The 10,382-nt window shown below is 41.1% G+C and overlaps 1 protein-coding gene across 2 annotated transcripts in view; it reads right to left on the bottom strand.

The window, feature by feature from the left end:
* Positions 1–10,382, bottom strand: part of lnx1 (ligand of numb-protein X 1) — a 103,037-nt gene that overhangs the window by 81,978 nt on the left and 10,677 nt on the right. The window contains exon 2 of one of the 2 annotated variants that reach the window (XM_037698338.1): positions 3,063–3,565. In XM_037698338.1, coding sequence (XP_037554266.1) covers positions 3,063–3,472 — 410 coding nt within the window. In that variant the 5' untranslated portion in view covers positions 3,473–3,565. The remainder of the gene's footprint in view (positions 1–3,062; positions 3,566–10,382) is intronic. The other variant, XM_037698337.1, reaches the window with a different exon arrangement.

Raw genomic sequence — 10,382 nt, 5'->3', positions numbered from 1 at the left:
TTGAATGTGCAAATACAGTAGCAGCAGCAGCTAGCTATAGCACTTCTGGTGTAGTTTGTGGTGCTTCTAATATGAATATTATAACATTTAAAATGTGACCTCCCAACACAAAATGAATCACAATGTAAAGGGCGCTAAAAGTCATTCAGATTTACTATGAATTTTAAAAAATCTGAGTTTTTCTGAAACATCAGAAATTAACTTTGGTCTAGCTCTGATTTGTCATTAGCCTTTTTTTTAGAGTCAGAATGATCTCAAGTCTAAAGTAAAAGTGTTTAATAATAATTATATTATATTATTATTATTTAGTGTATATCTTAGATCCTTATTTACTGTTTCTTTTTTATACTTTACATTAATGGAATTTTTGTGTGAAACTGGGACCCTGTGTACACAATTTCGTTCCACCTCATGTACCACATGTGATGTGAATGATAATAAAGAACCTTGAACCTTGAATAGTTTTGAAAGAGCTATGGTAGATTTACATTTTTCAACCACTTTCCACAGCACTCCTTTTGTCTTTAGGAAAAGAAACTTGTTAAATCAGATATGTTCTGCAAATGATGCAGATTATTATTATTAAAGCATTTGAAAATAACTAAATGAACATGGATGGACTTTCACTGTTGTTCAAGTCAAACAGTGAAATATTACTTTTGCTATTCACCTTTGCAGAAATAATTGAAGAACAGCTTGACGAGCCGAAGTGGAACCATTTTGTTTTCTACCTGTTTTGATTATTATGACCTCTTGGATAGAGTAGGGGGTTGTTGGAAGGATGAAAAACGAACATACTAAATGGAAATTAGATGTAATTACAAATCTCCAGTGTTAAATCTGACATTTTCTTGATGCATTTCACAACTTGATTTCTACCTGCCAGCAGACCATAATATCATATTTACACTGATTGCCTCCTGTAGTCCGTCATCCATCAGAAACTGTTTCAAACTCAACTGTGTCACTTCAAGAATCACAACCATCAAAGTAAGTCGTTTTTTTCTCTTAGCTAAAGGAGCATTTTATTTAGCTCTGCAACCACTGAAGAGTGAAAGTGAAACGAATAATTCACTGCAACCTTTTCAGATCCTTACACACACAGCGTAGACTCCTCTCTGTGGATGTGGCCCCTCCACCTCCACAGATAACGCTCTCTAACTACTGGAGAGCAGCTTGGTTCTTCTGGAAGACGGCTTTGGAGCTCCAGACCTCATTAGAACATTCACACTAGAGCAGGACTGTTCAACTAAACTGCTCAGGAGCCACAGATACTGAAAACCAAGAGCTCAGCGGCCGGACATCCAGCAGTTATTCTCATTAAATAAGTTTGTTTTAGGATTTTAAATGTAGTTTTATTTAGAAATGAACCCATTGGTCGACCAAAGTGAGCTCACCTGTGGGCCTGATTTGGCCCCCGGGCCACTAGTTGATCATGAGCAAGGGAAATAAAAGATAAAAAAAAAAACGTGACAGAGAAACAAGATAGAGTAGAAAAGAACGTGTAAAACGAGAGTATGTGTGTGTTTGCAGCTGAGAGGAAATGAATACGAGGCAGTGGATGTAAAAAAATCCTCTTTATACAGATTTTGATACGCCGTGTTTGAAGTTTTAAATGTAAATGAAACCCTGCTGGTCTACGATGTTTGGTGAGATCCATTCATTATCACAACAGCATTTTGGCCAGGAGAGAGTTAACGAGTATTTATGCAAGCAGAGCCACACAGAGAGAAACAGAGTACCCTGTACTGCATTTTAATGAGATGTAAGCAGCCGGTTGATGAAAGGTGGTTGGAGGAGGAACTCTGCTCATCTGGGACTGAAGCTGGTTGTTAATGATGGCGGGTGAGGAGGGAAACTTATATGAAGAAAGTTTGTGGCTGACTGAAAGAGCAAATGTAAACTAAAACTAGAGGCTAAAGAAGGAAATGGAAAAGAAAGTGGATTAGTTTTATGAACACAGGAGCCATTTAATTCACTGGCACATTTATTAATCCTGGCCAGGGGCCTTTCTGGGTGGAGTTTGCATGTTCTCTCCGTGCATGCGTGGGTTTTCTCCAGGTACTCCGGTTTCCTCCCACAGACCAAAAACATGCATGTTAGGCTGATTGGTAACTTTAAATTGTCCCTAGGTGTGAGTGAGAGAGTGAATGGTTGTTTGTCTCCATGTGTCCCTGTGATGGACTGGAGACATGTCCAGGGTGTCCCCCACCTCTCGCACAGTGACATGGATATGGGCACCAGTGACCCCCGTGACCCAAAAAGGAAGAAGCGGGTAAAGATAATAGATGGATAGATTAACTAAAACAAACAAGCAAACAGCATCAAAAGGTGAATATAATCTCTAATAATATAATCTCCTCTAATAATATAATTTCTGAATATTGCTTTCCATTTTAAGTCTTAGCTGTTATTTACTTATACACTGACGGGATGTCAAAATCTTTGTTATTGCCATTTATTGAGTAGTTCTGGTTGTTATTTATATGATAAAAAAATAAAAAATAAAACAAAAATAAAAAAGACATACAGGAAGATGTGAAGAAGAAAAGGTTTTACAACTTACTAATAAACAGGTTGTATGATGATATATTGCTTAGATTATTTGTTTTCATTCCCATCACAGTTCACTTTTATTTACACAGAATTCTGTGGTTACTTTGCAAGTTTGGATAGCAGCAGCATCAGCTAGCTGTAGCATTCCAAGCAGGTTTATCATGATATTTCTGCTGTAATCACCATGTGATGTGAAACTGATGACGGTGTCAAGAGTTTCTAAGTAGTTCAGTTGTTGATGCAGGTGTTCTTTAAAGACAGCAGCAGTTCACTTTGGTCTTGGCTTTGCTAAGACTAGCTTGAAAATCTGATCCAAATTAAACTGTCTATCCAAACTGAAGTTGTTCAATAATTTAGCAGCAACAGGTAAGATATTATATGTTCATAATGTCTCCACAGAACCCTACTTCAACAGATATAAACTGTGTAAAGTGTGATATTGGGGCAGATTAGTGGATGTGGAAAAAATAAAATTAAAAGCTAAAGTTATGTTTCTAGCAGCCTACCTGATCTTTAAGTGGTCTTCAACCTCACCACGGGGCAGGATTTCTGTGCAATGATCGGTGAAGGGACAGCCTACAATCAGCTTGTCGAGCAGCTTGTGCACCATTAGGCTGGGCCTCCTGCAGCTCTGCAACATGAGGGGCATGCGACACACTGGGCAGAAATCGCTCTCCAGCAGGAAGCAGGTGAGACACTCCTGGCAGTAGGTGTGACCGCAGGGCGTGTCCAGGGGCCTGATGAGTGGCTGCAGGCAGATGTGGCATACGAGGTCATCGTCCACCTCATCCATGTAAACATACTCGTGATTCTCCTCCAGTTTGTGACAGTGGCCACATGATGAGCACAGTGCAGGAGGCGGGGACAAGGCTTCATTGCCTGATGGGGGGATCGGTGCAGGAGAAGCTTCGGCCATCGCCGTGGCAACGTCAGGCTGTCAGCATTTGATAGGCAAGACCTAGTATGTCATGGTCGATCTGGTCAGGAGGTCATCACCAAAGAAGATCTGCTAGGAACAGAAACACAGTAAAAATTACCCAGAATAAGTAAAGATCAGAATTTTACAATTAAAGACTTTATTTGTCTTGCTCATGTCAGAAAAATAAACTTTCTGTTTCTGCCATATATTGTATTGGATGTAGTAATGTTTGATACAAACAGTGAATGCTCCAGAAACAGACAAGGACCTGCTGAAAAAACATAACAAATAAAAACTAGAGCTGAACAGGTCACCCTTCTTAGCCGGTTTTATGTACAGGTGCTGGTCATAAAATTAGAATATCATGAAAAAGTTCATTTATTTCAGTAATTCCATTCAAAAAGTGAAACTTGTATATTATATTCATTCATTACACACAGACTGATATATTTCAAATGTTTATTTCTTTTAATGTTGATGATTATAAATGACAAATAATGAAAACCCCAAATTCAGTATCTCAGAAAATTAGAATATTGTGAAAAGCTTCAATATTGAAGACACCTGGTGCCACACTCTAATCAGCCAATTAACTCAAAACACTTGCAAAGGCATTTAAATGGTCTCAGTCTAGTTCTGTAGCTACACAATCATGGGGAAGACTGCTGACTTGACAGTTGTCCAAAAGATGACCATGGACACCTTGCACAAGGAGGGCAAGACACAAAAGGTTATCGCTAAAGAGGCTGGCTGTTCACAGAGCTCTGTGTCCAAGCACATTAATAGAGAGGCAAAGGGAAGGAAAGACTGTGGTAGAAAAAAGTGTACAAGCAATAGGGATAACCGCACCCTGGAAAGGATGGTGAAACAAAACCCATTACAAAATGCGGGGGAGATTCACAAGAAATGAATTGCAGCTGGAGTCAATGCTTCAAGAACCACCACGCACAGACGTATGCAAGACATGGGTTTCAGCTGTCGCATTCCTTGTGTCGAACCACTCTTGAACAAGAGACGGCGACACAAGTGTCTCGCCTGGGCTAAAGACAAAAAGGACTGAACTTCTGCTGAGTGGTCCAAAGTTATGTTCTCCGATGAAAGTAAATTTTGCATTTCTGTTGTAAATCAAGGTCCCAGAGTCTGGAGGAAGAGAGGAGAGGCACAGAATCCGCGTTGCTTGAGGTCCAGTGTCAAGTTTCCACAGTCAGTGATGGTTTGGGGTGCCATGTCATCTGCTGATGGTACACAGTGTTTTCTGAGGTCCAAGGTCAACGCAGCCATCTATCAGGAAGTTTTAGAGACTTCATGCTTCCTGCTGCTGACCAACTTTATGGAGATGCAGAGTTCGTTTTCCAACATGACTTGGCACCTGCACACAGTGTCAAAGCTACCAGTACCTGGTTTAAGGACCATGGTATCCCTGTTCTTTAAGGACTATGGTATCCCTATTCTTAATTGGCCAGCAAACTCACCTCACCTTAACCCCATAGAAAATCTACAGGGTATTGTGAAGAGGAAGATGCAGGAAGATACGCCAGACCCAACAATTCAGAAGAGCTGAAGGCCACAATCAGAGCAACCTGGGCTCTCATAACACCTGAGCAGTGCCACAGACTGATCGACTCCATGCCACGCCGCATTGCTGCAGTAATCCAGGCAAAAGGAGCAACAACTAAGTATTGAGTGCTGTACATGTTCATACTTTTCATGTTCCTACTTTTCAGGTGGCCAACATTTCTAAAAATCCTTTTTTTTTTTGGTCTTAAGTAATATTCAAATTTTCTGAGATACTGAATTTGGGGTTTTCATTAGTTGTCGGTTAAAATCATCATCATGAAAATAAATAAACATTTGAAATATATCAGTCTGTGTGTAATGAATGAATATAATATACAAGTTTCATGTTTTGAATGGAAATACTGAAATAAATCAACTTTTTATGATATTCTAATTTTATGACCAGCACCTGTATATACTAAATACATCTTGTTAAAAATAAATAATGCTTAAAACATGAGCGTTTCATAACACTAACATCGCGACCTGTGATATAAAGCATCAGATAATTTATCATCGAATTGAAGTAATGTGAAACATTTCTGAAACACGAATAGTTGCAGGAGTTGATATTTTTTGCAAACTTCAACAAAAAGATGAGTAGGAGCCACTAATAAGAGAAAATAAACAACGAAAGGAGTGGATGCAGAAACTAAACTACAAAGTAACATAAAGCTGCATGAACTCAGAGAGTCTGAAGACAAAGTTAATTTAAAAATAAAACAATTAATGTGTCTACTGGTGAGTTAAGGATCAGATCGTCAAGGTGAGTTTTGTAAAATGATCATGAGCAATTAGTATATTACCTGTTGTAGACACTTCTTTGGCTAAATGAATTGGTTCTGAAGATCTCTAGTTACAACCAGGACCAAGATCAAAGCAACTTCCTGTCATCTTAAAATAACCCCAGCATGAAATAGGGGTTCATTAAAACACCATTTTACAAATACTTACTCTTCTGTCACATTTAGATTAGATGATTATTTACATAGATGTGTGGCAATATGAGCCAATTTGAGATCTCATACCAGTAATGATCCATGTCTAAAACACGAAGTGTTAAATGTATTCAAAATACATTTAACTGGAAATAAATTGTACTTGATTGAACGCAATATGTTTCTTTCTTTCTTGGATAATTCCTCTGCCCTGTAACAGAGTGTGATGATGGGCTTCACACCTGCACAGTCTTTGGTTTAAAGAAGTGTTAACTTCTATATGTCAGTAACATTTCCAGTAAGACTTTCCTTTTTGCTAAATCCTAAAGTTAGGGTTGGCTTGGGTTTCATGAGCTATCCCTTAGTCATGCTGATATAGGCTTAGACTGCTGGAGGACAAACTGACCACATTTCTTCACTATGCTACTGTCTTTAAGTAAATAAGTGCCATGTGTTGTCATCATTGTATGTTCCCATACAAAGATGAAATTAGGTCTCTGCATTTAACCCATAGCACCTGGGATACACCCAGGTGGAGCAGTGGGCAGCTATGTAAGCGCCCAGGGAGCAATTCGGTATTAGGTGTCCTGCTCAGAGACACCACGAGATATTGACCGGGGATTGAACTCAGGACCTTTGGGGCCCGAGTTGGCTGCCCTGCCCCTACACCGTCTTGGCTTTACTTACACTGCTCAACCTGTTTTTATCCATCCATCCATTTTCTTCCGCTTATCCGGGGTCGGGTCGTGGGGGTAGCAGCCTAAGTAGGGAGGCCCAGACTTCCCTCTCCCCAGCCACTTGGGCCAGCTCTTCTGGGGGAATACCCGAGGCGTTCCCAGACCAGCCGAGAAACATAGTCCCTCCAGCGTGTCCTGGGTCTTCCTCTGGGCCTCCTTCCGGTGGGACGTGTCAGGAACACCTCACCAGGGAGGCGTCCAGAAGGCATCCTAAACAGATGCCCAAGCCACCTCAACTGGCTCCTCTCGATGTGGAGAAGCAGTGGCTCTGCTCTGAGTCCCTCCCGGATGATCGAGCTTCTCACCCTGTCTCTAAGGGAAAGCCCAGACACCCTGCGGAGAAAACTCATTTCGGCCGCTTGTATCCGAGATCTCATTCGTTCGGTCACAACCCAAAGCTCGTGACCATAGATGAGGGTAGGAACGTAGATCGATCGGTAAATTGAGAGCTTCGCCTTTTGACTCAGCTCTCTCTTCACCACGACAGACCTGTACAGCGCCCTCTTCACTGCAGACGCTGCACCTATCCGCCTATCAATCTCACACTCCATTTTTCCCTCATTCGTGAAGAAGACCCCTGTTTTGTATTTGTAATTATTTTTTCTATCCTTGACGTGTTTTTGTCTTTCAGGTACACCTGCACCTACATCTGGACCTTCCATTCTATGTTCGTCTGTCTCTCCTTCCTGTCCTCTCAAACCCAGCCGATCAAAGCAGATGGCCGCTTGTCCTGGTTTCTTCCTGTTAAAGGGAGTTTTTCCTTTCACTGTTGCCACTGTGCTTGCTCAGGATGGGAGATTGTGATGAAGCCAAGATTCAACAAGCCTGCTGGCTTCCTTAGATAGAGAACTTTACTAAATGGCTTTTTTATACCTGTAAATGTTTCTGTAAATTGCCCTGAAACAACTTTGTTGTGAAAAGGTGCTATATAAATAAACTGAATTTAATTGAATTAACCTTCTAATGTAAAACTGACAAGTGTTCAGGTTTATCATTGAGGATTTGCACAAATGTCTTTAAAATGTTCTAGACTGGAGCTAATATAATAAGTTAAGACTCTGCTTTAGTCTCGGCCATAGGCGTCACAACCATTATATGTGAAGGGGACAAGTCCCCCCCACATTCCAAAAACGTTCATTTGGACCCCCCCACTTTTATTATGGAACATTAGTTCAAGCGGTGCAGTTTCTCTTTCTTCGTGAACGAATCCATTCCACTTGATTAATAGGAGAATACTCAAACCACTAAAACTCCACTCCAGGTTTTCCTGGTTACCTCCAAGCCACGGTCACAATATACGGTGGTCACAGAATATGGTGTAACACCTGCAGTGTTTCTGTGCGTCTCCTTCTGCTTTGGCAGAAAACGCGCACAGGTGGAGGAGATGGACCGACCTCTGTGCTGCTCGCTCGCCAGTTTAGCAGCTTAGTGTGGGCAGTTGTTGACTGGGGGGTTGATCAGAAACATATATTCATGTTAGGAGGAGAGAAGTGGAGCTACGTCTGTAGCATGTTCTCTTAGCAGTAAGTGTGACGCTGTGAGACGCTGCAGGTGTAAGAGACGCTGTGCGTTCAGGTGCATTAAAGTTGAAATGTCTTTAAAACCCCACATCTTATTGTCCTCAAGCTTCATGAGAAACATCATTTAGATGAGTAGTGTTGAACACAAGTAAAAAAGTCCAGTGGTGATGATTTTTATTTCTCTATAAACACAAATAGTGCTGACCTGACGCTCTGTATTAAAGTGTATTAAAGTTAAAATGTCTTTAAAACCCACAGATGAATTTACACAAACTTGGTGAGAAACTTGTTTTAAATGTGTGGAATTAAAGGAAATCTAGGTGAAATGCTGCTTTTTTGTACATTAGTGAACACTTTTTTAAAAACGCACACACACATCATTGTGTCCCCCCCCACATTACGGATGCTTCCGACACCCTTGGTCTCGGCCCTATTCTGTCTGGCAATTAGTTCATCATTTTAGTGAAAAAAAATTTTTATTCCACAAACTGAGATCATTCCTAGACCTGTTTACAGCAGGTTAGATACTGTCAGCTCGTAACCTGTCCACAAAAATCCAAACTTTCTCCTTGAGGAGGAGCAGAACAGCAGAGAAAGATCAAATTTAGAGAAGTATACTTAAAACAAAATGTCAATAGAGAGAAATTAAATTTAGAAACATAAGAGCCAAAATGAACAAAACAGAAGAGGGTGAATTTTTTTATTTATTATTAGTTTTGAGACTATTGTGTTTGATGGGTAAAATGAAAGTCTTTGTACCAATGAAGAAAGGGAGACAGAAGTTTTTCATGATGAGACAAACATCTCAGGCTTTGTTGTAGGATGAGGAGTAAAAATGCTGAGATGCTTTTCCCCTCACACATCCAAACAATGGCAGTCCTTTTCAAACTTCCTTCCTCTGTTAGCAGAGATACGAGATATCGAACCACTGAGATTTCCTCTCTGGATGCAGGAACATCAATACCTCTCATCCCAGCAGCCATCGCGAGACAGATTGACACAGTTATGTCTCCAGCTCTCTGCTCCATGGACTGCATGACAATCACTCATCTGCAACAATCCACAGCAGGACGTGACACGATTCCAGTCAAGTTATTATTTATCGCTACACAAGTTTATGTTGTGGTCGATAAAACAAACTTGCCAGTGAACACATCTAGAGCAGGCATGCGCCTCAAACAGATGGCCTCAATCAGGCTCACATCACCGTGGCAACAGAAATCATGTTGGTGCTCCTGTTGTTATTGGACCCTCTTCAGGGTCAAAGCTGATTCATAACACAAGACTGAGTTAAAAACAGCAACAAAAACAAGACTTGTGAAATTTAAATACAAATGTGATTTGAGTGCTTGTTCTGATTCAGAAAAAAAATTAAAAATCATTCTCATGCTGCAGGGCAGCACGGTGGCACAACTGGTAGAGCTGCTGCCTGTCAGCGAGCAGGTCCTTAGTTCAAGCCCCGGTCCAGGGGCCTTTCTGGGTGGAGTTTGCATGTTCTCTTCGTGCATGTGTGGGTTTTCTCCGGGTACTCCAGTTTCCTCCCACAGACCAAAAACATGCATGTTAGGCTGATTGGTAACTTTAAATTGTCCCTAGGTGTGAGTGAGAGAGTGAATGGTTGTTTGTCTCGTTTGTCTCTATGTGGCCCTATGATGGACTTGCGACCCGTCCAGGGTGTACCCCGCCCCTCGCACAGTGATTGCTGGACATGGGCACCGGCGACCCCTGTGACCCAAAATGGAATAAGCGGGTAAAGATAATGGATGGATGGATGGATTCTCATGCTGTAACTTACTGTCATGATGGATAGATTTTAAAAAGCACAAGGCTTTGATTCATATCACTGTTTGTCTTTTTATACCATTAACCATTGGAAGTGAGCGAACTGCAACTTGTGACACCCATAAAAGCTGAGTCCTTATAATAAAGAGGCTTCCTAACAAAAAAGAACTTCTCTGCGAACTTGCAGTGCCAGAGCAGAGTCACACACTGTGACACCAGCTGTGTGTGGCCTGATCTATGGATCACAGTCACAGGATCTATGGAGCACAGCTGCAGGATCTATTGATCACAGCTGCAGAATCTATGGATCACAGCTGTAGGCTCTATGGAGCACAGCTGCAGGATCTTTAAATAGCAGCTACAGGATCTATGA

This window comes from Nematolebias whitei, chromosome 3 (genome assembly GCF_014905685.2).
Source record: "Nematolebias whitei isolate Nwh7 chromosome 3, NemWhi1, whole genome shotgun sequence".
Lineage (NCBI taxonomy): Eukaryota > Metazoa > Chordata > Actinopteri > Cyprinodontiformes > Rivulidae > Nematolebias > Nematolebias whitei.
This window is presented reverse-complemented; position numbering and strand designations above follow the sequence as displayed.